This window comes from Neodiprion fabricii, chromosome 5 (genome assembly GCF_021155785.1).
Source record: "Neodiprion fabricii isolate iyNeoFabr1 chromosome 5, iyNeoFabr1.1, whole genome shotgun sequence".
Classification (NCBI taxonomy): domain Eukaryota; kingdom Metazoa; phylum Arthropoda; class Insecta; order Hymenoptera; family Diprionidae; genus Neodiprion; species Neodiprion fabricii.
The window spans coordinates 1,476,944-1,504,936 of record NC_060243.1 but is presented as its reverse complement, the minus strand read 5'-3'; the positions used below and the strand labels follow the sequence as shown (position 1 = coordinate 1,504,936).

Here is a 27,993-nt window from a genome sequence, read left to right as displayed (position 1 = left end):
CTTGGATTTATTTCAGTGTCTCACCTGAAACAAAAAAAAAAAAAAAGTGAAAATAAGGTTATTGACAAATTGATCACATTGTATACAAGTTGATAATTAGTGCGATTAAGTTAGACAGAATTTCCTAGAGCTGATCGTGCTGCTCCGACAATTTGTAACGTTAATGAGACGAACCCCTTTGAAATTATTGGAGTCAGACTTAATCACTCCTGTACCTTGTAGAGAGCGACCCGACAACGTGTTCGAATCGTTGCGAAAATTGGAGTAGGAAAGTACGAGCGGGGGTGGAAAACGATGGTAAGTGATAAGGGTAGCAATTCCCCGTATACAAGAATCCAGAAGCCGTTTACAACTTGGGGGGGAAGGGGGGGGGGGGCGGCTGGAAAGAGGTTAGAGAATTGATCAAGGCCGTTTCCACTGTCGAAATTGGGTCTCCCTGTCGTTGAAAAATATCGTCTCAATATCGAATCGAGACGGGCAGTTCAAAGTTCGATTAAACTCTTTTGGGGAAAGAAAAGATCCCTTGGGCACGTCCTCGGCGATGCTTCCGAAACAGGTATATACGAGACCAGACGTTAAATTGAGGATATTGGAGAAGAAAAACAAGACCAGAGGTAAGAACAAGGAGCGCGTGTAAGTCAAGGTTCTTCCTTTTATTATCTCAGGGTTCATCAGTATTGCTACGTCTCTGGTAAAACTACTTCCCAGGTTTTCCCACGGGACATTTCCACCGTTACGTCGTCGTCTGGCGAAAGTACCTTCCTTCCTTCCTTCCTACCTTCTTTCCACCGAACCAACACCCACGCTGGATAAAGAATATCCGACAGAGTGTTGGTTTACGAATGTCTCTTTCTCTCTGCGGAGTGCAGACCCGGTCGTCGAAGGGTCACGTGCCGTGGGTCACGTAGAAATTCACCTCGTCTCAAGATTTGAGTGCGTTATTGGCCATTGGTCTAGTCGCGTGGTCCCAGATTCTCTGCTCGTCTTGTATTCATACTTCGTCTTAGATGAAATTACTTCCGAGTCTCAGGACGGTTGTTACAACTGCCTTTGGGAGATAACAAGGGTGGAAGGTCCGGAATCGCAGCAGAACCTGCCAAGGTGGAGTGAAATTCTCGGTAAGAGACGAAATAATTAAGAGGAGCCGAAGCCACTCGATGTCAGACGTCGAGAAGCGCCAGGCACTTGAGCTCAAAATCATTGCACAAACCCTGCCAGCCGCAGAAGCTCGGTAGGGATTAGTTAGGCCGGTATTGTACAGAGTAGGTATGTACTAAAAAGCTCTCGATTAAAAGTCTAGCCTCTTACGCGGGCGCAACGGAAACAGAAGAAGTTCGAAGCACCGCCAAATTACGGTTGCAGACGCGTGTAACCATAATTTACGAAAACAAGATGTGCTCTGAACCAAGATGCGCGGTAGCAAGGTCACGCGATAGTGATTGTAGCATGACGTCGCTACAATCATAGTTAAATATTAAAGACGTTATGCGAGGGTACATTCTCAATTACCGAAGCGGCAATGGATGCCCAAGAACACGCCGTGTTTCCTCACGTCACGCGTGTAGCACCAACCCAACCAATAACTCGAATCGTCCAACGTTCGACACGGCGATTGCGGGACAATAAAAACAATATCAAATGCAGACGACACTCGGCGCTGGATTGCTCACCGTCGGTCAATCGTGAAGTAGCGACGTGGCTGAGGGTTCGTCGTGCCTTGATTACTTGGAGCCAGACGACCAAGTCCTTGGAACGGAAATACGGCCAACGTTCATCGTCAGCCGTTGTTGAGCCAGGGAATCGTGGTTTCCTCTTCCCGACAACAGTTGGTTCGCAATCCCGGAACGAGGTTGTTTCGGAGCTTGCAGGTAGCGTTTGAATATCGGGATGAAACTTCACGAACAGAGGTTGGCCCTTCCCCTCCCTCCCGCTAATTCAACGAACCAAGCGAGCCGGTAACCTGTACGGTTACGAAGACGGAAAGCTACCCCGCGGGATAGCAACCTCTGACATTAATCTCGGTTAACCTCGTAGCGAACGGATAGGGAAATTCTCAACAATTTATACCCACTGTCAGACGTCAGATGGGGAAAAAACCCCTACGAAGCAAGTAGCGGCGAAAATTTGAGCTTTTTCTAGACAGCGAATTCAGCAGCAAAGCTTTTCCATTTGAGAAAAATCGAGACGACGGGACAGGCGTGCGTCCTTTGTTCCGATGAAGCTCGGACGTCTTCAAGCATCTCGGTCATTCCTCAAATTTCAATATGGATGAAGAGTTTTATGAGATGGCGCTCGAGCCACGAAATTTCGTACACTTTGTATATTTACTGTACATACAACAAGTATGCATACGTATACATGTCGCGTACCAAAAAATTCCACGCTGTTTGAGAATTTTCACGACGAGCATGAATACGACCGCTCACGTTGTACACAACGAGGAATTCTTTTCAGCAGGTATGATATTCCGCTTCTACAAGATTGACGTGCAATCTATCGTTCAGGCTTGAGGGTCAACCGCGAGCAATGAGAAAAATGTGGTCACATCGATCACACGAGTGGAGCTAATTGTGATATAAATTCTGTTCGGATCCAATCGCGCCTTGGAGGGCCGATGGGCTTGAAGTTTCGACGTCTGGGTGGCAAAAGCAGCGAGTGACTTGAGAAAGAGAACTCTGCAGTCCTCGCCAAGCTAGCTAGAAAATATCAGGAACGAAAATTGAAGACTCTTTATATACAGAAGACGTGTGTCTCTCGCTCAGAAAAAGGCGAACCAATAGGAGTAAGAATTACCCTATTTCTTGGCTCTTTGTGTCGAGTCGGTTAGAACCAAACTGGTATCGGGTCAACATCAATCATCTACGTGTACATTTTCCATGAAATTTCCCATCGAATTCAGACACTCGTTAAACATCGAGACATCAAGAGCCCATTGCGCTTATGTAGATATTAAAATGTGTGTCAATTATAAACACTAATCGGTACAATGTGGTCTCGAATTTATTCAAAACCCGATCGCGCATCTCACGTATACTTATTATATTTAAGCTCGAGGAATTCGATGTATAAGATACCAGACGTCGGAATGGAAATTTTAAATTTATATTCAGCAGATCTGGAATGACCGCAGAGCTTTTCTTCGCCTCTCCCCCACCCCCGAATTATTCTTCTTCTTCTCTCATTTTGTATATCTGGTACACATCGCCTCCGCATCGAGAAAATTGTTTACGTAAAAAGTAACCTCACCCTCCGGGCCGCAAGTTTAATGACATTTTCTAATTTTCTTATCTTCCCTCCCGCACACCGTCACGAAATTTCTTTCATCTCCTTTGGAACAGTAATTTCTTATTACCAATGCCCCGGAGCGGCAGCAACAGCAGAGCGTCAAGAAACCTGGCCGAGGAAAGATTGTTCCCTTTCCAAAAGGGTTTCAAATCACATTCAATGAAATTGAGAATATTACGGATTTCCGACGAATGAGAAAAACAAAATCACGTTCAGGAAAGTCTAGAGAGAAGACTGCAGATCGAGTACCCGGAAGTGACGCTCAAGACTGATGAAATATCATTTCACGTGCAAGATTTACACCTAATCAAGTCGCAGCAGCAGCGCGTGGAAGGTTCACTGGTACCATAGTTTGAATTTCGAGTAAGAAAAATGGTCGTTCAATTTCGCGGACGACCTTGACCCTGACCTTCCATCAAAGCCAGATTTACCAGCCGCAGATTCAGGTTCATTCATCACGAATGGAATCGATACTCCGTATGTTTTAAATTTTTAATCGAAAAGGGTGTCGTCAAAATTAAACCCCAGGGCATATAATCAAAAGTTATAGGACCCGATTATTCGCCGTAGTTCTTTCTCTGTCGGACGATCGTACGAAATAAATTGAAGAGAGCAGAAGGGGAGAGAAAAGAAATAAGAATAAAAAAAAAAAAAAAAAAAAATACAGAAATATATATTAAGAAAAAGACAAGCCAACGATAAGATTTACGCCCCTTGGGCTTTACATCGGGCGCCGTTGCAGCAACGGCGGCACTATTTCAAAAAGCATAAAGACGACGCCGTTGCTGCTTCTGCTGCTGCTTCGATGCTCGCTCGATTCGAGCTTTTCCCAAATCCACCGAGTTGTCAAGTTCCTCGTAATCGCGAAGGTCGGGCCGGGTTATAAGGTACGTACTTATGTGCATAGGTGGGCGGCCTATGCATATCACATATGTACACATATGGTTTTATGTATACACCTACGTGGCTGGGCATAAGTATTAGCGCTCTTCAAAAAATATCGTCGCACGGCGTTTATACCGATAATAAATCATATACGGCTGCTGGTGTTTCTTTTTTTTCTTTTCCTTTTCCATCACCATCGTCGATCTCTTTTCCTTCTTCTATTTTCCCCACTTTCCAAAGCCAGTTTCATATTTATATTCCTGAGCGTAAAACCGACGGTTTCCAACCCTAATTTCAGAAGCCACACGGGGAATTTCTCTAGGGAATTTTTTTTTTTTTTCCTTCTCCGCTCATATACTACGTCAGTTTTATTCTTTCTCTCTTTTCGCCAATGCTTTTTTACACCTGATTCAAAATCTCGGTTGATTTTTGCTAAACAAGGACGAGATGAAAAGGTGGACATCCCTTATTTCTACGTATATATATATATATATATAAAAAAAAAGAAAAAAAAATGTGTATGATTCGCAAATTTTACATTTTCTACAGCAAAGCTCGATTTTCGAAAATTTGCACCAGTAATATTGAAAGTAATGCAACGAATAAACAACAAAATATCACTAAATTTTTACCACCCTGCAGATTGAATGATATAACAAAATAAGTGGCTGTGTTAGCTAAAGTATCAAGTCAACTAATCGACCAATTAACAACAAAAGACCAATAAATAACTATACTTGTTTGTTGTGTTCCTTGGGTTCTGTCAATTTAGCAGACGTCGTTTTTAATTCCTCGTTTGTTTGTTTATTGTCAAATATTTTTAACGCATTCCCGCACATTACATACTACTGTACATATCGATATTTATTTACACGCGCGCTCGATACCGCGTTGTTTTATTCAAACGGATTTACCAAAGTTTTCTCCGCACTGTTTTCCAGTTAAAAAAATATAAATGAACCGGTTGCTCGAAAAATCAGAAACTAAAAACACGGCTAACAAGCTCCATTTTTCCGTGCAGAGTTTACGTTTGCGAAATACTAGAGGAAATGATTTTTATCCGATTATCACAACTACATTCCGCACATACGTCGACGCAACGGAAATTCAAAATCAATCCCCTTTATACACGTACGCGAATGCATACATATATCGCGCAAGCGTAATATTCTCGAATCGAGGAACATCGCTGCGAGCGATTTTGATGGAACGTCGGAGGGCGTATCAGCAGCGTCGACCCTCAAATCCCATTCCCAGTTCATTCTCCTGTTCACGGAGATGGATATCAGCGGATTAACGCTAACCGTATTACACAGGGGGTTAATTATGACATAGAGATCGGGATCAATTTAGGGGCCGCTCTCCCACCAGCCGATATACCAATCTCGATGACTTCGCATCACGTCCGTCATTCCGCTGCAGGTGCCGCGATGCCGGAGAGTTTCGCAGACAAGCCGATGAGTTATTGCCAATGAAAGCGTCAGTCTCGGGACGTATCGTTTTAACCCTCAAGTTTTTCTCGCCAAAGTTGCGCAAATTTTCTGAAGGTTAAATTTGACAACAGCTCGCTCTGAATCGCTAACGGCCAACGACTCGCGTCTACTTTGCTCCGGCATGTTTCTACCTACCGAGGTATTTGATAAAAAATTAAGAAAAAATTAAACGTTGCACGCACACCTCGCCGAATCAACGCGGGCGTGCGAAAAACACGCTATAATTCACAGCGTGTATTTTTGCGTTTCCAACAGTCTCGACAAACGCGAAATGTCCAACTGCACATGGAGTCTCGCTCGTTGCTCGTTGTTTATTGATCCATCATGTTCTGGACTGCGGTGCGTGCGGAGAGATTTGATTACACAAAGAGAGAATGACGGGAGATTACGTTTGAGAAAATAGAAGAAGTAGGAAAAATATTCATTTTTAAACTTTGTTTATCAATTCTTTGACATTTGTAGTTTCATCTATTAGTTACGCAAAATAAATCAAAATTTAACATCTAGAACCCAGATTCAAAATTCGTTTCGACCGGTGTTATTCGCAAAAACGTGGTTAACCCACCTCGACGAACTCAAGACAACTATGACTTGTCTGTATATTTACAGTGACGAGAGAGGAAGAGGAAAAAGAAGTTGAAAAAACGCAAGGTCACGGGGCGTTTACCGCCGAATATAAAACGTCAGTTTCCGCAGCGTAAGTTTCGCCGTTTCGTTGCTGATGGCTGCAGCATTTACGCTCTCCTCGCATTATTCTTGCAGAGTTTAATTATAGACGGACAAAGAATCAGAGTCACAGTTTTCTGGGCGCCGCTATTCTCGGATTTCCTCCGGGCATGTAACTCGATCTTGGTAAACATAAACTGACGAGAAAGAGAGAGAGAGAAAGAAAGTCCAAGCAACAACGTCTGAGGGATGAAACTTGAATGTGTAGTTCTTGTCCAAGACCCCCAGGGCATGTTGACTGATCGCGGTTAGACCTTCACGGAGATTGTTTACCAAGCCGCAAAACAACAAAAAACAAGGCAGATCATATTGCGAGAAAAGTGTGCTCGAGTTATGCAGCTGTCGAATTCCAGGAGCTTTTACACCAGCCGGAAAAGCTTCCAAGACATCCGCGTCAAGCGGCATCGACGGTTTCACGGGGCGAGAATATCGGCCGGTTAATCATAGCGATCATGACCAATAATCGCATTACGGGAAAGTGAAATTGCCCATCAGTCGAGGGATTTGGCGAAGATGATTGAGTTCGCGTGAATCCACGTCGCATAAACGTTGGATCGGCTACAAAGCTCCCATCAAATCTCTCCACCATCTGTTATTATTGTTGTCGTTGTTGTTATTGGATACGGTATATTACCCGGACGTAAATCCGTGTTCGTTTAATACCATCTTGTAGAGTTTCGGTTTAAATAATGTTCACATCGAACCCAAGTGACAAGAACAAACGACCGACTAGGTACCGAAATGAAGATGCAAACATCCGTCGTTGAGAGCGATCCAAAGTTCACAGGAACCACCGTCAAACCGACGTACATATCTATATATTTCCCAACCAGCAAAAGAAGAATATCTCGTCTCTGAAATTTCGTTTCTCCTTTATATACTGAATTTGAGTAACGTCTCACGCGGATCGGATATTATAATCCAGGTATAGGAGGCCAAAAATTCCTACGGGGTTATGGATTGGTAAATAATTCTCGCTCCTTCGGAGCGTCGAGGGATTATCGTCAATTGCCATCAATCATTCGGGACCGCTCCACCTAATATCGCATACAACACTTTGTTCATCTCTTTCAGGCGAAAGCCTCGCCGCGGTTGCGTTTCGTCAAGTTTCCCGAGTTGTGCACACTCGATGTGTCCCGCTTTCCCTAAAGCGGATGGGGGAAAATTGGGAAAATGGGAAAACTCTGTCGACGACGAGAAGAGGGTTTGACGTCGAGCGAAAATTGTACAAGGTCCTGAAAAGTAGGAGAAGAAAAGAAAGGGAACTACATCTTTGCAGTTTAACTCGTAGCAGCAGCAGCAGAAGCTACTTTGGCATTATTTGGATTTAATTTACAAACGCGACAAACGATAAAAATTGTTATGCAAGAATTTGAGTACCGTCGTCATAACGCAGGTCGAGAAACGTTAAAGAAAATGCCACACGCGGTATGATCGTGTAATATACCAACTAACTTTAGGTATCTGGTTATATGTTACAGGTACCATTACACAGTTTACACCGGGGGCCGTAAGGACTCCCTTGAATCGAGAATCCCGCGAATATTTCCGCTGTGGTAACGACGTCGTAACTCGTCGGAGTGCCTTTTCGAACAGCCGTCAAACGACGCTTATCATCGTCACTCGCGTTAACGACGCCATTTTGAACATTTCGTAAGTTAAACAGAACCTGTCTTCCAGCGATGACAGACCCAAGAATTTTTCCCAATTACGAGATGTGAGAAAGAAAAAAAAAACGCGCCTTACTGTTTTGCGCATCGCAAAAATCATCGCGAGGTAAACGATATCCGTGGAGGTCGATTCGTTCCCTCGATGATTACGTCTCTAGGATGGAAGGGACAACGCGACGTAATGAACGTGCATGGTAAATGGAATGCGTTTGCGCAATACTCCGCAATGCCCTGGATAAATTATTGACGGACATATCGGATTCTGTGGAGCCAGCATATGCAGCCGAATCCATCGGCCGAACTTGAAACAGAGAGAGAAATACAATACAAAATCCCCTAAGGACGCCGAAAAAAAACTGTGAACAGATTACAAAAAAGCAAAGAAAACAGATATCAATACAGGAAAGATAACGGTAAATATAGTACAAAAAAAACTAGACTGAAGAAAATAACTAGAGAAAATCATAAAAAATTACATTAACAATTTCAATAAACAGCAAAGAAAATATTAGAGCGAGAGAGACAGAGAAAGAGAGAGTATATCATTGTCCCACACTGCTTTCTTCTCTCACGGGGCTCGTTTGTCAATTTCCGAGGTAAACTGCGTTTGAAATTCACCTCGATACTCACTCATTTCGTGCAGCCACTGGGTCAGTGAGCATGATTTAATACGCGAAATGTCACTGCGTATTTATGAATATCGCAGTCCGATAAAAATGAGATACCTAATCATTTTCATAACATAGATATTTGTTATTAATTCGTTGCAGGTATTTTCATCTATCGATAAGTATTACGCCAATTCGTGATTACACGTCGAATTATCATTTATCTCGGTTCTCTCCCCCTCCCCCTCCCCCCCCCCCCCCCCCCCCCCTTCACGGCATTTTATTTTTATACCTATTACAACGGCGCAGCTGCTTTCGCGGAGTTTGTAAACCTCTTAGATCTGCATTCAAGTACGTAGTTATAATTAATACGACTTGTTTCACCGAGTAGTCCAAGTACGATGCCCACATACACGTATACCTTTGTGATTTTATCGGCTTCAGCGACATCTTGATCAAAGAGCCAAGCCTTGGACCTCCTCTCGGTATAATTCGCGCTCTCTCACGTTTCGCGGTGTGTAGTTTCCATTGTTCCCTTTAATTCCCAGGTCTTTGTGATACGTACGATAATTCGTCTTGGTAATTAGTTTATTTTGACGGGGAAAAAAAAGAATTTTTTTTTCTAAATTCCCGAGACGAGACTAAACTTCGCTCGTACACCTCGTACGTGGTCAACCGCTGCAGATCGTAACAAAACGGCCCGAGAAAGATCAAACTCGATGAGATGTGATTTATTTATGCCATAGCCTGAGATTAGGTCATAGTGAAATAGAAGAGAGAATAATACAATGTACAGATTGTTAACGAAATATAGACAAATGAAAGAAAGATACAAAAAAAAAGAGAGACGAAAGAAAAAATCAGGCAGCAACGAATAGAAGTTAAAAAAAGTTGTTCCCAAATTTGCAACATCAAAAGCGTCTACACCTCGTTATCACTCTTTACCTCCTGACTGACTTATAAACTGCGAATATTCGCACTTCGATGTGATGTAGAAAATTAGCACGGTGAAATCGGGGCCAATAATCGTTATTGACAGGGGATAAAGAAAAAAAAAAAGGTGTCCAACCCCTTGTCATGCGGTTTGAAAAGTAATTATAAACGCGTACATCGCATGCAGTTTGCGCGAATCAACTACCCTTCGGCATACTTTTTGGTATGAAATTCCGCATCGCGGAATATTTACAACGTTTCCGATATTTTAGAATATTAGAAAATCCGCCTCTGGCATCGGAAATGAAAAAAAAATAAAATAAAATAAAATAAAATAAAATAAAAGATAAAGAAAAAGAGGAGCAGGCAAAAAAATAATCCCTCGCATGTTGGTAGTGCAAAATAAAAAAAAATAAAAAAAAAACCGTCAATAAACCCGGTCAACCTTTCCTGCAGCTCTTGACAGATACCCACCCCCCACCCCCCATTCCCTTCCTCTCTCCCTCTTCCCCATTTTTCAAATAGTGTTCAAAAATAGCGCAATTACGGTAGGTATAAATAATAGGTGGCATGGGGAAATTCGATGGATTTAGAAAAGAATCGATGAAGTAAATCAAGGGTGAAACTTATTTCAATGAGAAAACCAGGCGGTTATTCGCTTCTTGGAATCAGGACTCCACTTAACGTGAAGTGATTTGAGAAAAATCTGTCAACAATCACTTTGCAAAAGCTGAAAATTGTAAAAAAAAAAAAAAAATCTTTAAAAAGCCGAGGAAAAGGAATGACTTGAAATTCGATCGGAAATTCATTGAAATCGCTTGAAAATCAGGATGAGGGCTGCTCGAAATCACTCAATATAATCGTGCAAATTGATACAGATTTAAAATCGATCAAAACCGAAGAATATCATGTAAGATCGCAATCTTGGAAAACCACTCGTCACTCAACACGTGAGAAAATAGCCCCTGGGATAAAGATCGAGACGAGCATAAGGCGGTGATCCTGCAGAGCTTCCTGGTCCTTTCAAAGAGCCAAGGTGCATCCGAATCCCCGGGTTTCGTCGAGCGGTGGCTGGATGGGATGGGACGGAAAGGAAGGAAGAGAAGACGCGTGGGCGGACCTTGATTGCAGTCGACACAGACTTGCCGGAGCACTTGCCTCGTGTCGCCGAGTTGACCTCGACCTCGAGATGAGATCGGTGTTCGGAGGTTCTACGGTCTCTGGAAAGGGACGAAGCGAGCCTGTCGAGCCCGGATCGCGCATTTCCGGTTACCAAAAACCAGGATTCAGAACGAGGTTGAAGTCGGTAACGTTGACAGGGTTTTTACGTGTATTGAAATCTGACATTGTCTGATTTTTCCGGTAACCTTTCAAGAAACACGACGCTAATGAATGCCAATTTTTTTTTTACACGGTACCCAATAATAATACCTTTAATATTACCCCTGGTAACTGTCGTTGTGCCGTCTCATTATCAATTTAAAAACCATGGCCTCAGATTTTCTGTAAGAAAAGGACGATAGAAGGTTTAATATCAAGTAATATATACATAGAATATGGTTTTGCACGATCGAACGACGAGGCGAGGCGGGGAGCAATCAGCGAGCGACTGTCCTCGCTAATTACTACTCAAATTTATAGCTAGGTATATCAGAGTTATCCTGGTTGTGGATCAAGGACGACGGCGCCAACCAAGGCTTGCAAGTCACGTTGCGTTGGGCGGTGGTTGAAGGTGACGTCGGTGGTGCCGGAGGAGCAGCAGCTCGACAGCTGAACGCTTCTGCATTTTTCGAATCGTTATTTTGCTCCTTCCGAACTTTCATCGTCGACGGTTAATTTTTTCGACTTTGCAAGTGTTCGAAGCATCGGCCGCTCTGAACTTTTAGTTTACGGAACTTTCATCTTTCTCTACCTCCACATCCTGTGCTTTGGTCATTCGGAATGCCGACGACTATTCTGAAAATACTTTTTCCAACAATAGATCGATTGATTAGGTAAACTTTAGGAAAAACAGTCATTATCCTGAGTGATTTATGAAAAATCTTAACTTCGGTACGCTGATCATTCGTTGTTTTGAGATTCGCATCTCAAAAATTCCAGCTTTTCGACCGGTCGATTTTTTGGTCTTTCTTTGATTTTGAGTCCCCCCCCCCTCCCCCACCTTAGATACCGGCCACGAATTTCAAGCAACCGAAGTTGAAGAAGAAAACGGCGAGACGTGGGAAAAAGTGAAGGCTGTAATCAGTGTAATTGTTTTTCTTTTTTTTTTTTCTTTTTTTTTTTCGAAAGCTCGTTTCATTCAGCTGTAAGAGCTGATACGTACATCGATGATGGCGCTACAACACCTGCGTATAAATACACACGTGTACGGTTACAGTATGACACAAACACACACACACACACACACACACGTATTAGAGCAAGAACACGGCGGGCTCGTTGCCTTGCTGCGAGAATGGTTTGAGAGCTTAATTGAATCGGTTGTCTCGCAGCAAGAACACTGTAGCAACAGTGCCGACCGAAGGAAGCGTTAATTGATTGAACTTTTTGGATCGGAGAGTTTCGGGGCACGTTTCTATTCCTTTTCTCTTTTTTTCTTTCTTTCTTTCTTCGTCCAATTGTTGGATACGAGATTTTCCCTTCGAACGAGAAAAATTCCCAGCGAAGGATGTTTCTTGCTTCTTTTTTGTATAACTGGTTTTACGCCTCGTGACGTTTCGACTTTATTATAGATCGGATAAGTTTGTAAAAAGATTCTAAACCCAATTACAATATACATGTAATCCAGAAAAATAGAGAGATGGACGTGAACAGAACCGAACGGATTGTCGGGGATTCGTTTAAGATTATTTTTCTCGTTTTCTAAAGTTGAGAAAACTTTTAATTGCACGTAGTTGTTTTATACACGCTGCACCACCTGTACCGGATTATTTATCGCGGATGCAAAGAGAAGGTGAAAAAGAAAAAAAAAAAAACAAGATTACAACAGCCGTTTGATCAACTCGCATAGATAAGGATCGGCTGGTTCAATCCAAGTTCCAAGCTCAAAGAAGCCCGAGAGACAAGAGAAGAATTTTCTCATTCGCATTTTCTTTTTTTCCTACTTCTTTTTCCATTCCTCTAGATTCACCGCGGGTATGTAAAACTTGCAGATTAACATTCCTAACGGTATTTCCTCCGAGTAAACGACGCCGGGATTTCCAAGCTCACTCTAGGAAACTCCTCGGGACGAGCGTATATCTCACAACGGATCACTCGTAGAGCTGTAGAAGTGGAAAAAGTGGTTGCTGGTGGTGGTCGTACCTCTATAAGCATAGACGAGATGGCAAATGGTGGTTTGAAAGTGTGCGATCCGAGGGGAAGGAGGAGGAAGAAGAGGAGTAAGAGGAGGAGGAGGACGATTGAAACTGGAAAACGAACGAACAAACGAACGAATTTCAGAAGCGCGGTCGGTTCGTTCTACGTTTACTGGTTCGTTCGATTATTCCGCACGTGTGGAAATAGTCGAGGGATGATAAAATTGTTCCGGCAGTTTGATTGCGTCGGATCGACGACGACGAAAACGACGATGACGGGATAAAAACGGGAGGGTTTCTTCGATCAGGGGCCATTTCATGTCTGAGATCGATCATTCCTGTCCGCAAATTGTCATCATCATCGTCGGTCATCGTTGTTCCGATTTGTTTGTTTTTTTTTTCTTCTTCTTCTTCTTCGTCTTTCTTTACTTTTCAATTTACCCCCAAGAAAAACCCGTCGAGGGATGAAACTTGGAAGGTGAGTCGATATAATAATGCGGGAATAGTAGCGAGTGGATGCATCGAGGTCACAAAATAGACGAGCGTCCCTCCGCGCTTTGAATTCACCTCGGCGACTGCAACCGCGTTTTTCTCTTCACCGCCTTCGGCGAATTTACAGCTTATTCAACGCCACGTCTGAATCTACACCTCCGCTAGATAGGGCAACGTAGCCTGCAGCTGTGAAGTGCGAGAAGAAAATATGAAAGTAAAGAGAGAGGAGAGAGGAGAGAGGAGAGAGAATTTCGCGAAAATGAAGAAGAAGAGAAAACACGATGTGAAAAATTCAGTATACGTATTAAGATGGGTGAATTTTCAGAAGCAAAATATAATTCTTGCATTTGCGGTTAAAATAAAAGAATCCCTGGGTGAACAATTTTTTTTTTTTTCTATCTCTCAAGTTTAAGGTGCAGATTTGTATTTTCCGATTAGCGAATATATGATTATCTGCGGAAGCTGTTGCTCAAAAATTGTATCGTTCGTCACGAATTGTGGATAATATTTATACGCAATCGTGTTTGTTTAAACAGCGTTGAAACACAGCCTTGAAGTGTACAAATTGTAACGCTAGACAATAATAGCCCGATTTGTGAGCTGAGAATAATGATGGATAAAATCGGTCGACGCGAATTTTGATTTCTTCTACGTAGCTAATAAATGGAAACATAGTTTTATAGGATAAAGTTTGTTTCGGTAGAAACCAGAACGATATTTCACATTTTAAGAAATATTGATCTATTCCCTCAAACATTTATTGTAAATAACAATCAAACAAACTTCAGTTTCGCATTTAAATCACTTTTATTAAAAAATAGTAAATAATAAACTACAACTGTAAAAGAATTGATAAACAAAATTGAAAAATGAATATATTTCCTACTTCTTCTATTTTCGTACGGACTTTCTCGTATCAAACCCAAAACGTAAAAGTTTTTCTTTGAAACAGGCACCCGTATCAGCTATCAACCAAAAAACTTCAAGACTTATTTATAAACGTAAAAAAGAGAAAAACAAATTTTACAAGCAACAAACAAAGGTTTTCGTTATTGTTCCATGTACAGAATTGACATTTACTTATCTCTGTAGAAACTGAAAAAAAAAATTTAATATTTTCTTCTCGACCTGCGTAATTTAACAATAGCTTGTTAATTCTGTTACTTGGCAATTAAATCATACGCATACATTTCATTTGTATTATCCAACTGACCGAGCGAATATTAATCGTACACGTGGGCATGAATTTGAATATCATAAATGGGCATCATTTGAGGTGGTAGACTTACGCTGCTCGAGGCGATCCAATTTACTTTGGCAAAAACGGGGCGGCGGGTTTTCGCTCTCATTCCTCCGCGTCGTTACAATACAGTAACTTTACCCCTTAGCTCTGGGTTTTCTTGAGGGATATTGACTGTCTTTTCGCGCCATTACCGTCGACTTGGAAGTTAACCACGCGTTTCTTAACGCGGGATTAACCAGCGATTATCAACGAATCGCATGTAGTAAAAACGTCGTTCGGATTATCGCAATTGATGATCACTTCACATTGGGCTCAAAGTTGTTTGATTGTAACGATCACGTACGTGGCGTGAATATTAAAATTGAAACAATTCTTCGTGGATCGGATAGAAAATTATTCTAGCTTAAGAATCAATTTTCATTTTTCGTCGGTAAAACAAAATAAAAGGGAAACGATAAAATATCTTTATCGTTTTACAATAAACACAATTGGAAAAAAATTTGTTCGCAATGACCAAAATTTGGTCGGGAAAACCAAACATTAAAAAGATTTTTTTCGTGTTACGGAGATAATTTTACGCTTCGATAAAAAAAATATGTAGATTCACGATGTAAAATATTATTTATTTATTATTATTTTTCCAGGTTTTTCCAGTACTTCAAACCTAGTTTTTCCTGGCATTTTCCCAGTTCTATTAGCTTACTAAAATCTATATCGTTCTGAAGCTTATTAACTCTGCATTCGGTTAAAATTCAATTCGAATTGAAGAAAACTATAATGTATAAAAAAAGACAATCCAAGCCAATTTGTACGACCAAGTAAAAAATCCTCTGACAATTCCAGGTTTTCCATTACCCTTTTTTTTAAATACCCCGAAATTACCAGGTTTTCCAGGTTTTCCAGGTTTTCCTCGTGTGTGGCCACCCTGATTATGATTCCGATCCCCGGCGTGGAATTAGCAGTGGCAAGAAGCTTTACGTCATTCTGGTACGGGTAACGAGAGACGCGGGCTAATCAAAGGACTCATCTTTGGCGAGATTGACACCGTCAATTACCCCGACGACGTAATGAACGCGTCGTGTCTCATCTTCTTGCGACGATGATACACGCGCGGAGTATGAAAATTATTGTAAAACACGGGAACGAGGGTGTCGCTTTACACGACGATCGTTATAACCGCCTCTTTTTCTCCCATAACAAAATAACCAAGTCAATTTGCAGCGACCCTTTTTTCTTTCTGCCGTTGTCTCCTTGCGTACGTTGAAAAAAGCTCCCTTCTTTCGTAACCAATTCCTTTGTATCGAGCCTGCGATTGGCATTTTCCGAACTTCCGTGTGATCTACGTCCGGATCTACGTGCTTTACAGATTTTATTCGGCATTATTCGTACCGCTGTTCTGTGATTCGCGTCAAAATGTGTTTACCATGCGTTATAATAAACGAGCATCTACCCAACGCAGCTTACCGGTATGTCAAGCGTTCAATTTCCTACGATATTGTATAATAATATCCGATGAAAAAGTTACGCTCATTTTATTTCTGCGGATAGCAGGGACATTGTTACAGGGGAAAAAAAAAACCGACGCTCAGTCGTACACTGTAGATTCTTCTACGTTCATTTTTCATTCCAAGAACCCTTTCATTGAAAGCACAGATTACGGGTCGCCAAAGGGTCGTGGAAAATCGTAACGGTCGGATAAATTCGGCCAGACGGTATATCGGACAAGTTGCAAAGAGAATCAGAAATACATAAGAATGTAGAACGCAGGGAGAAAGAGAAAGAATTGATCGTTAGTGATGGATTTGCAGCGACCAAGTGACTTTTAACCGAGACTAAATTATTCCGCGGTTAGGGTTAATTTCTACCCAATTTATTTCCAGCTACCGCAGGAATTCAAGTTCGAAAAATAAAACGCCAGACGCTGACGAATTGGCCTAAATCAATCCGCTACCCTTTGACACGTGTTGTGAGTTGTTTAATTACGGTTGAGTTGCTTTATTCCAGACATAAAATACAGAAGGTTATTTTCGGTTGAACGACATCGACTTTTTACATCGTACCAATAATTCTAAGGGAGTATAATTTTATTAATTTCTCGTTCGTTTCTAATCTGGTTTTCAGATTATACTTTACACAGGTATTTGGGTAAAAAGTTAACGTTGACGAAGCAAAAATTATCGCCGAATAATTTTTCGTGCGCATTGAAACGTAAGGAAATTTTCCCTACTCCCGCATATAATAATTATTATAGACTACCCATAGCGGACTTTTAATACAAATTGAAAATGAATGAGGTATACAGAATTTGGGAGAAAGAAGGGAGGAGAGGAGAAGATCAATCGCGTTTCGTCGTCAAAGAACGTAAATAATTTTCAATTAGAGATGGGAGTTTTTTTTTTTTTTTCTTTTTTTTTTCCTCTGCTTTTCTCACCTTCTCCCTCTTTGAAACCCGAGGTGAAATGGTCAAATAAAAACGATCATCGTACGCTTCTATAAAACAATTCACATGCAACAATATATTTCCATCATCTTTTGTTTTCGCTCTGTATTATCTACCCTTAGAATTTCGGTTAATTTTTTTTTCTCTCCCCCGTTGATAAACGATGATGGATGGACGTTCGTTCGTATTTGCGGAAGAAAAGTCGAACTTGCGAACATCTACGAGTGCTTGCGAGATCTCGACGTAGCCCCGGAATAATAGAAGGCGTGTTTTTGGCAAAGGAGGCCCTCGCTTTTGTCAAGCTCAAGCTGCCGACGATGCTTTGAGAAACAACACGCCTCTCTCTCTGCTTTCCGAAATAAGTTAAAGCTCCGGGGTCCGTGACGTCGTGTCGCGCAGAAAGTTAGCGCGTCGCTGCCGTCTTCGCCTCTTAACGATCCGTCCGTCGTAGCTGGATTAAACTAATTTACTGATTTCTTGGCTCCCCGAGGTGCCACGTCCAACCCTCACCCTTATCCCGACGACACTTTAAAGCTCACCTGGCAATACTCGACACGCTCTCTCCCCTCTCCCGCATGTTCCAAAGGTCATTATAAACCCCCCCCCCTCTCAAACGCCCGAGAGTCGTCGAGAATTTCAAACAGGCCACAATTCCAATTACGCGGTCCTATAGATTTCTTCTTCTTCTTCTTCTTATTCTTTTTCTTTCAAAGAAAATTATTAACTTCGTATATATAAATTACATATAAATCAAGCCCGTACAGCGGAAAGCTTTTTTTGGAGTGTACGCGGAGCGGAGCTTAAATATTTTTTATCGCTATACAACCGAGAAATGAATAATATTGAGAAACGAGCTTTCGCGTATATAACCGTCAGCCGAATAAGTAAAGCATTTTCGTAGGTCCGTACGTGATAGGGTGGAAATTATCGAATATCGATCCGAAGGGCGAAAAATCGGAGAGTTCTGTCAAGGGTAATATCCGTGCGAAAGTGCGGGCAGAAAAGCTCCGAGCTTTCGCTTGCTTGTCGAATTCGACGACGTGAGGCTTGCGGCAGCACCGTGCAAGCCAGTCTTGAGTATCGATCGGTACGCATCGGAGCTTTTTGAAAAACGTCGTGGAGATGGCGCCACGTGTCGTGGGTGCAAGCTGAAAAGCTTTCGAATCGATAGAACGCGCCGCCAGCCAGCAGGCTTTGGTTTGAGGAGTGAAGTTTCCGTTGGGAATTCTCTCACGCTTACAATCATTTTCATCAGCCCCTTTACACCGATGTCTTAAACTTTTTGCCTCGACAATAATTGTATCTAGGTGAAAATTTCATGATATCCAGCCGCGTTAACTTGTTTAAACCCGATTCCCAACGTCGAATACCAGCAAAGCTAAGACCACAACGCCGCACGAAGATTTATTCTTGCATTTGGATTAAGCGACAATTCTCCGAAACGTTTAGATCCTTGTTTGGACTCAAAATCAGGGAAGCGAATCAACCGTATGATCAGCCGTATAATAACAAGATATATTTATACCGTCAATTTCGACCTGCGATAAAATTTCAAATGATTTGTAACGCTCGGTTTTAGTTTCGTTTCTTTTTCGTTCGACATCAAGTATCCTTGAAACAAGTTCCGCACTTTTTCAATATACGGTACGTGAGTGTACAACGACGTGGAATGGTCGTTAAGTTTTCCTACTCTGCGAACGGACCTTGCAAATGAAAAAAGAAGGGTCAGTTCAACACTCAAATATATTAGCTATAGGTACGTGAAAATTCCGAATCTCTTACAATTTAATGATCTATAAATAATAATAAAAAAAAACCGAGTATTCATCGGGTATCCGAAACGGCAAAAATAAAAATGCAGTTCTGGGTTCATCGGTATCGGATTTAACATCCAAGCAACCACCTATTGAAGACCACTGAAAGCAATTGGAGTTACAAGTACTTTGCCAGAATCGTCATCGATACCTAGTCAAGTCACGTTAAGTTGTTCGGGGAACGCGAATCGACCGGAAGTCAACCGCATCCGAGCGTTTTCACCCAGAGTGTAAGGATGCGTTTCTGCCTTGTCCGAAAAGCGGTCACACGGTAGGTTGATAAAACGAGTCTCCCAGTTATCGACCCTCTCCCAATTACTGACCATTACTTGTTTGCATCTGCTTGAACCTTAGTTTTCAAATTCCAAAACAAAAAACATTTGTGTCGTAAAAATGTATAATTTTGTAAAAAACGAGGTTCAAAAATTAGGTACAAAGGTGTCGATAACTGGTAAACTCACCTTGCACCTAGTTTCACGATTAACGTCGATACTGGGCGTTGAGTTGCGCGCTCGAGGTGAAACCGTCACTCCTCACTAAACCGCGTTTCGAACAAGTCCGCAACGGTGTGCTCGGGGTTTACTCGACGTTGGTATACGATACCACGTTCGTTCGAACAACACTCCCCCTCTCTCGTCGCGAAAGCTCGAGAGGATGCGCCAGTGGTCAGTTTCGATTCCGACACCGCGAGCCACGCACTCGTCGAAACGCAACGCAACGCAACGCAACCCAACGCGATGTACCCTCAAGTCACCAGCCAAGCTCAGATTCTGACGTCACTCGTCGCGCTGCTCCTCGGCGCCATTACGTGTGTCGCCTCAAGGTGCGTGCGATAACATGTTCTAATCGCTTACTCTCTTAACCACCTCAGAAAGAATTCCCCCTGTTTTGATCCCGGTAATACGGAATCGAAATGCGGTTCGCCTGCTTTTAACTCTCTTGTTTTTATGACGCAGAAGCATCCGGCCGGACAATTTCATCATCGGTAACACCGAGCGACCACCATCAAAGCCCGTCACGTACGAGCTTGACGAAGGTAAAACAACAATATGACGCGACGTTCTCGCGCAAAAACAAAACTAGATAAGAATTTTCATCCTCAACGCACGGAGCGGAGTATCAAGTCGTGCGTCGGTTTTAATTGACGAAAATACTTCTCTCCAGTTGACCGCAATCACTGGAGGTTAATCGAGTAATTAAGAACGCGTTCCTTGCCGAGTGCCAACGTCTTTCGATGAGATCGGTCAGCCTCCTCTCCCCCCACCCCTCCCTCCCTCCCTTGCCCCGGAATTTTTGCATCTCGTTTCTTGGTACACGACATTATTATGTAGATATATATACATACATACATACATACATATATATATATATATACTCTCGTTTCGTCGTTACGATAATTCAATAATTATTGGTCGTAAACACTGCTTGACGTTCGGTTCTCTTTACCGAGGCAACGATCGTTAATAACACTCAATTGGAAACAAAACACAGGGAGGGATAATGTTGATAGTAAATGTTGTTTTTAGATACGGAAGATAAATTACTCGTAAACAATGATCAAGGCTCGAGCCAGGGAGGAGATTATTACTCGAGATCTGGTCTAATGTTCAACATGCCGATAGCGGTGGCCATCTTGTTTTGTAAGCTATACATTTTATACATAATACACGTATATTTCGTAGCGCAAGGAAAGAAAGAAAGAAAGAAGACGTGTCGTGTCGCGTGAATACGTAAGTCGAAAATTAACGTTTTTAATACGCATCTATTTTACAGCCGTGATTCTACTGATTTGTTGCTTTTGCTGCCTCCGATGCGCCGTCGACTACGAGGGTTATAAAAAAAGTAATTAGTAACAAATCCAAATTAAAAAAAAAAAAACCAACAACCGTTACGAGTCAACTACATTGATAACACACAGTTTGTTCCCTTTTTTATTCGAAAAACTAATCGATTCATTTCACTTTCAGCACTTTACTGTAGACCGAAAAAGCTGAACCCTGTCGACGTGGTGCGAATTTTGAAACTGGACGAACCGATAAAAAATTGATTGTTTCTCTACTTTTTCAACCTGAATTTTTGAACGCCAATCATTCCATGCATACGACAAAATTTCAGGAGACAAATCTCTACGCATGATGATAATTACGTAACGCACGTTAACTATACGCACCTTAATCAGCTATACTCACTAATATATATCCACAGCATATCGTATTCAATGCAGTTTTTTTTTTTTATCACGGAAACAAACGTGTTTGCAAAAATTCAGCGCGTTGCAGATTCCATTGTATAGTATAAAAGTCTCATTACATGGAAAGATTGAGTCAAGTGAAAACTGGGTATATATATAATATATAATATATAATATATATATATATATGTAACAAGGCAAGAAATTTTTGTATCTGATTATAAGATAAAAAAAATTATATTCTGCTAACTATATTATATAAAATAATTCTTATAATTCTTAATACGCGAACAAGAAACTACATATTTATAGACACCCAACGTGTGCCTGTCTATCATATCGATTCATCGAATAGTAAGTAGCTAAATTTAATCACGTATGTAATTAAACGCATTGCTTTTATATACATACACTACGAAACGATCTTCCATTATTTCTTTTTTATTCTTATAATATTATTGACTGATTTTGCAAAAAACTTGTATCATATTATCTATATGAAATAAAGTTGACCAGATGTTGTGTCTTTTTTATTGTACGATCAACCGTTGATTGAAATTTGTGTTTTTCTTTCTTCCCATCGCCGACTCCACCCTGTGAACACGCCTCTGGATTTTGTATAAACGCGTCCACTTTGTCCGCGGATTAATAATCAACCTTCCATACCGTCATCCATCATCCGGCGGAGCGCCTTAACCGTAAAACGAATGGACGTATGAAAGGGTGGTAAAAGCGAGAGCCGCGAGAGCCGCGAGAGCGGGTCAATTTGTGAAAATCCACACGTGCCCCTCTCTCTCTCTCTCTCGCTCTCTCCCTCAATTAGGTCAATTAGACTAACGAGTCAACTCGAGGATAAATATTGCATGAAAAGCTTTGCAAAGGAGGCTGGGTCGCAGCGTTCTCTTGTAAAAAATCCGTCGAGACGTTCGTTCGAACGTTGAAAAACAATTATAAATCGCACTGTAATATCGGCTATACTCAATTACTCACCCATCACCCTGTAGTTAAAGCGTCGAGATTATCACACGAATTTACCGCTGTTATTTTTATCTCGATACTGACTTGAAAAAAGAGGATTACCTGAAACAAACGGAAAAAAAAACGTACGATTAAAGCAGAGCGAAACTTCATTGATCATCGACGATATTTCAATTTATCAACGTTTTTCGTTCCGCGGTATATTTCAATGGGATTGACCCTTACCGTCACGCGATTCGGTTTTTTTTTTTTATTTGGCATGGGAGGTGCAGTCAAACGTTTATTATATATTTAATAAAACTAAGAACAAACCCTAAAATTGGACGAATTATCAAGATTGGTTTAGACAGTATTCTTGAATGAGATTTATATAAACATTTATTTCAAGACAACGCGATTTTAGGCCGAGAATAGGTACAATTTCCAATACTATATATACACGCACCTCTTCAGAAGGGTGAAAATTACCCCGACGCATTGAATTTTGTAAAATCTAACGACCATTCTGAGATCTCTGTCAACCAATGAATTCCAAGCATTTTTAATACACTTTAGTTATCAAATTTTTCTGCCAACGAATTACGTTCACGAAAATACTTCTTTTTTCTACATGTTTATTTATAACAATTATAAACAATTATGGATTCACAAACAATCTTCATCGTTTCAAAGTTCAATTATTCTTTTTATCTGAAAATGTAAAAAAAAAAAAAATTCAGGATTCTGCATGAAATATAAAAGAAATGACAAGAGAAAAAAAGAAGAAGGGTGCAACCACTTCAGTGGCTCTGTGACCGAAAGGGTTGAGCGATTAGAAATACGAACGTGACGCATCGCTCAATTGGAGTTTGCAAACTGTGAATTGTATTGCGGGTATTAGTTGTATAATATTGGCGCCAGGAAAATTGATTCGTTTCGCTTGGACGGTGAAACGTTTTTCATTAAAAAAATATATATCCATCCATACCGGCGCTTTTGTATTCCAAGCATCAATTTGGCCAAGGTTTGCAAGACAAATCGCTTCGTTTTCTCCGAACAAAGCAAGCAAAGCTAAATATTCGTTTGCAGGATGCGGAACAGTTCGTAAGGTTCTGGCAAAACGCCCGCGAGATTCAGAGTAATACTTAATTTTACACCATCCTGCCGTTTATCACTGAAAGATGAACGAACTGCCGCTGAACTTTCGCCGAGTATAGTTCGCATGGAATAATAACGCAGGGTGAAAGAATCCGGATAAATTTCGCAAAGTATTGAGCAGAGAAGCTCAGGTCTTTGTCAAGGTACGTTTATGATCATGGGTTTGGAAAAAATTGATCATTTTAATAAGCTTGAAGTTAGTAGCGTTATCGCAACGTTGCATTTCTGTGAAGATAATCCTCGTTTCACAACTTGGGATTGTCTGAAATTCGGTAAATAGCAATAAAGCACAACCGGATACTCGTATTATTTTTTTTTATCAACTCAATTGTTATACGTAAAAACTGTTCTGAAATTCTAAAGTTGAAAAAAAAAAATATGGATTCTTTTTCCGAGGTCTCGTCACGTTATTACGTTACTAATTATTAACCTCGTCGACTTTATCGCTACATTTTTCAAGCCTGCAGTGAAAGTGAAGTAAATTTTCTATTCAACGAGCGTCTACAATATTATTTCATGGAAACAAGTTCTACCCGCGGGGTTGATTAATACCTTAATACAAACCGTAAAAAGTAAAGTTTAATCCCCCTCTCACCAATACAGCCGTAGTCTTCGTCGTAATATAATTCTCACACACAGCCGAGCAGCACTCAAGTAAAATGAAAGTTAAGGATAAGCTGTAGGACAAAAGCTTGCGGTAAACTTTTGAATAACAGTACCTAATTATTCCGCTTGGATAATAATCATTACAAATCCATTAGCAGATTGAATTAAAATATCTAGACCAATAAGACTTGAGAATTATCTTACGAGAAAAACCAAAAAAGGCCGACGATCAAGCCTGGAAATTGACAGGATAGTAGAATTCGATAACGAATCTACCCAGCCGTGTAATTCTGACGGTTTTGAACGCATCGGAGCGAATTCGAACATGTTCTAGGTACCGCAGATCCGGTGACACGGATGCGTTCGATCCGCCGATTGGATGGGAAGTTATTGTGCCGAAAGCTTTATGCGTAAAATCAGGATTTCGTTGGTTGGTGTCCGGAAATTCGGGACGAAAGCTGCAGCCTGCATCGACAATTGGCGATAAACCCGAACCATCTGAATCCTGCTGTTTAGCCTTACTGACGACGATTTCCAAAAGGAATCGATTCCCGTGATTTCCGAATCAATGAGATTACCTGCGACTTGGTACGATTTCTGCTTATTTTTGAACTTGTCGTCGGGACTTGCGAGTGATTTCTAAATTTCAGAAGTCATTGATATCCAGACTGTCGAGAAACGAACATTGATTGATTATTACGGATTAACAATAATTAATTTGCGGTTAATTTCTTTCTTCTCTCGCAATCGTTTTTGCGAACACTTGAAACTTTTTTCACTTTTATCGATAAATTTTTGTTTGCTTGAAAAGGAAATTCCCGAGATCACGCGATTTTCTACACATTACGAGTAATCTTGTGGAAATCAGGAATCATGGGATTCGAGCGATTTCCAGGGACTTTTAGCGATTGCCTGTCCGATTTCGTATGAAATGGTTCAACGATTTCTCAAGTGAACGACTCCTCGACCGACACAACATAAAGAATAATTACGCAAGTAAAAAAACTGACAACACTGTAACTTAACGCGGTATCTTACAGCCACTGTGATAACGAATAACGGGCAACCGGAGTCCGTAATTAAATTTCCGAATAGTCAATCTTATCACAAATCGGCTGATCCGTGAATTCGATACAACCGGATGAAAATTATTAAAAGCAAAAGTCCGGCGTTTTCGATTGATCCAAAAGGCAAACGATCCGCGGTAACAAACCTTGAAAGAGATGCGAAAGGCCAGAGCCTTTGAAGCAGGAACACCCCATGATGTATCCCATCATCGGATCCAACCTTACACCGATCGACGCAAGCCGCGGGATTTCGAAACCGGAAGTTATCGGCACAAGTCGCGTTCGGCACTGCGGTCTTCGATCTTTAATTAGAGGCGGTGGTCGTCCAGTGACCACCAGGTACGGTCATCGGTTAACGGTTATTAATTATATGCGACTGAACGGCGGACGCACGTTTTTGATCGATCAAACTCCCACTCGGTACGATATATATATATATACATGTACAAATAACGGAGAATCGTGCCGAGTGCGCGGGATATATTCTATTTTGCGTAAAAGCCCGAACGAACGATAATCAACGAAGGAGTATAATTCATGTTGCAAAATATTCTACCCGATCTCATTTTGTCGATAACGATAACTCTCCGCGCTTCTTCGTGATACAAGCATCGAAACTACTGAGGTTGCCCGTAAACGAACGATCGGTTTTATTGTCCGCTGGGTCGTAGGTACGTAGAATCTATATATCTTACCTCGGCGATTAGATATTCCAATCACGAATCCCGAGCTGTCTGATCGACGAAATTGGTATACGTCAAACGACGTACGATGACCGTTGTCCGTGTATTTCGCGTAGGTATGATTACTACCGCAAGAAGCGACGACGATAACGCGCATGCGCTCAAGATCATTGCGACGTGGTGTAGATACAGGTATAACGCGTGTAAGCTTTATGAATTCAAATATTTGCCGATTTCATTCAAATTTTATCACAGAGGTTGGTGAAACGAAAATCAAAACTTGATCGAGCATTTGTCAAATAAATTCTATTTAATAAATTTTGAATAATTTCAGAGCGATTTAAGTTAAAAAATTGATATATGGGGGCGATCTCCGCCAACTCGGCCACTTTTTATTTATTTATTTATTTTTTTTATCCTCTAGGATCTGTTCCATATAGTACAACTCAAAGTTACTCTCTATGAATTTTTTCTTTAGATTTTTCAATTCACTCGTTTCGGAAATATTTTTATTTTTTTTTTTCTAACCCGTATATTATGTAAGATTGAAGTCGGACAAAAAAAAAACTTTAATACAACAAAGTTTTGTCGTTACACGAACTATCCGATGCAATACATGTTATATTTTCAGAGGGGAAAAAAAAAATGGAAATAATTTTTTTCCTTTCAATGCGAAACCTTTGATTCCGCTGTAAATTTTACAGGGTATTTGGCAGTGTATTGGAAACGTATGAAAAAAAAAAAAAAAAAAATTGGCATCTTGGAACTCGAAATTCTTGTCCGGTAGAAAAAAATAATTCATTGAAAAAGGTGAATTAATTTACATCTGAGTTTCTTGTTTCCATTAAATTATTTTTTTTTTTGGATTATGTTTTTAGTTATTAAATAACAGAGAAAATTCACAAAAATTTTGATACATTATTCCTAAATATTCGTTTTACCTCATTCAATGTTTCTCTTCCCCGTCCTAAGCATTTTACTCTAAAACAACCAACTCGAAAGCGGCAAGTTTTTTGACGAGGACTGAACGAGAGATCCGTTCGTAATTAAATTTAGCGTCGTTTCAACTCGACAAGGATCGTTTGCAGCTTAATTCCTCGCGTCGTTTGTTCGCTTTCGCAAATACAGTCTTCCTCTTTTTTTTTCCCCCTCCTCTTATCCCGCGAGACGAAAACGGGGATTCATCTTCTTGTCGTCAGGGGCGAGTGACACGCTTCTTATTACGAATTCGGCTCACCTTATACGTGGTTCCGATCTTCCGAACTCCACGCCAACGAAACGACTCAGGTATAAAGTTACGCGCGACGTTCCCAGAGAGAATGAGATTGATACCGCGCCGATTCCTCGTCGTTTCTCCCCAGCAGCTTCGAAGATGGATTATTCTGGCTCCGTCAAACAAACGAACGGATCCGAGTATTTGGCTGACCGATTCGAGAAGAAACGTTGGAACAGGATCAGCGATATGGGTTTGATCCGCAGAGGCTGCTGCGGGAGGCGAAAAGCTTCGACGAGAAGATATCGGGACTGATCGTTAATCAAGATGAGCGCCACCAGCGAACATACGAATTCATCTTTGCCTCCCTTTCTCCCGCTTTACGGAATTCTAACAGCGGTTCATTTTTTATCTTTCTTTTTCTTAAGATGCCCTCAAAATTTTTTTGACGTATACCGAAAAAAAATTGTTGTAAAACCCGAAGGAGGTAGAAGAATATTTGGAAGTCAATACCGATATTTTAATATTTTCAACTTATTTTTACGTGTACACCTTACGGACTTGTATATATATATATGTTACGTAACCTTCTTCTGTCACACGTATATCGGAAATCGATTTGAGGGGAAAAAAAAAAAAAAAAGAAAGAAAGAAAAGTTGCAATAAATTTTCACCGACGTTCGCGTCGTCGAAGCTGTCAGTCAATGTGAGAAATTCGATGCAGACGGATAGTTTAATTCGACGTTGCGGTTGGATGGAAAAGGATATACATATAGAAAAAAAACCACAAAAAGATGAATGAAAGATAGATATATATAAATAGAGAGAGAGAGAGAGAACAAAGGAAATCGATATTTTCAATCTCCCTCGACTACGTGTATCAGCGGCAGTAGTTTTGATGCCTTTTCGATGTACGTCGCGCGATACATTCGCGAAAAGCGAAGATATGTATTGTGACGTGGTATTTCGTACCCCGTCACTTTATTTAATTATCGCATTCCCCTAGGTACAAATATCGCTAAAAATAACGAAAGCACGTCTGAGGCCAATACTCCAAAAATGAACGACTAATTATCTTTAAGTTGATTTCTCTTTACTAAGCTAATTGTATGCTATTCTCTAATTCTGTAATGCTCTTCGAGAACCATCCGCGAGACCTTCACGTCAAGATACCAGGACACTACCTGACAGGGGTCACGTACCAGCTCAACATCAACACCACCGACTACAGAC

General features: G+C 41.0%; 2 protein-coding genes and 1 long non-coding RNA gene across 12 annotated transcripts in view; 1 reads left to right on the top strand and 2 right to left on the bottom strand.

The window, feature by feature from the left end:
* LOC124183944 lies at nucleotides 1-25,622 on the bottom strand. Its single transcript, XR_006871089.1, has 3 exons — nucleotides 25,560-25,622; nucleotides 22,067-22,156; nucleotides 1-24 (listed from the first exon to the last, which is right to left on the bottom strand). It is a non-coding gene; the product is annotated as an uncharacterized LOC124183944 (long non-coding RNA).
* The window catches only part of LOC124183938 (phosphatase and actin regulator 1-like), a 161,542-nt gene that overhangs the window by 32,333 nt on the left and 101,216 nt on the right, over nucleotides 1-27,993 (bottom strand). The window lies entirely within an intron of this gene.
* On the top strand, nucleotides 19,441-21,634 carry LOC124183941. 2 transcript variants are annotated; one of them, XM_046573161.1, is made up of 5 exons: nucleotides 19,441-19,708; nucleotides 19,842-19,921; nucleotides 20,412-20,525; nucleotides 20,659-20,727; nucleotides 20,853-21,634. In XM_046573161.1, the coding sequence occupies exons 1-5, from the start codon at nucleotides 19,623-19,625 to the stop codon at nucleotides 20,930-20,932; spliced, it is 429 nt and encodes a 142-aa protein (XP_046429117.1). In that variant the 5' UTR covers nucleotides 19,441-19,622; the 3' UTR covers nucleotides 20,933-21,634. The 2 variants fall into 2 exon arrangements, with proteins under 2 accessions (XP_046429117.1, XP_046429118.1); XM_046573162.1 differs by lacking the exon at nucleotides 20,659-20,727.

Excerpts from the sequence above, each read along its gene's own strand:
- LOC124183941 (XM_046573161.1), top strand. The coding sequence starts at position 19,623 with ATGTACCCTCAAGTCACCAGCCAAGCTCAGATTCTGACGTCACTCGTC. Across the intron at positions 19,709-19,841 it reads ATTACGTGTGTCGCCTCAAG|AAGCATCCGGCCGGACAATT; the intron begins GTGCGTGCGATA and ends TTTATGACGCAG. Across the intron at positions 20,526-20,658 it reads AGCGGTGGCCATCTTGTTTT|CCGTGATTCTACTGATTTGT; the intron begins GTAAGCTATACA and ends TCTATTTTACAG.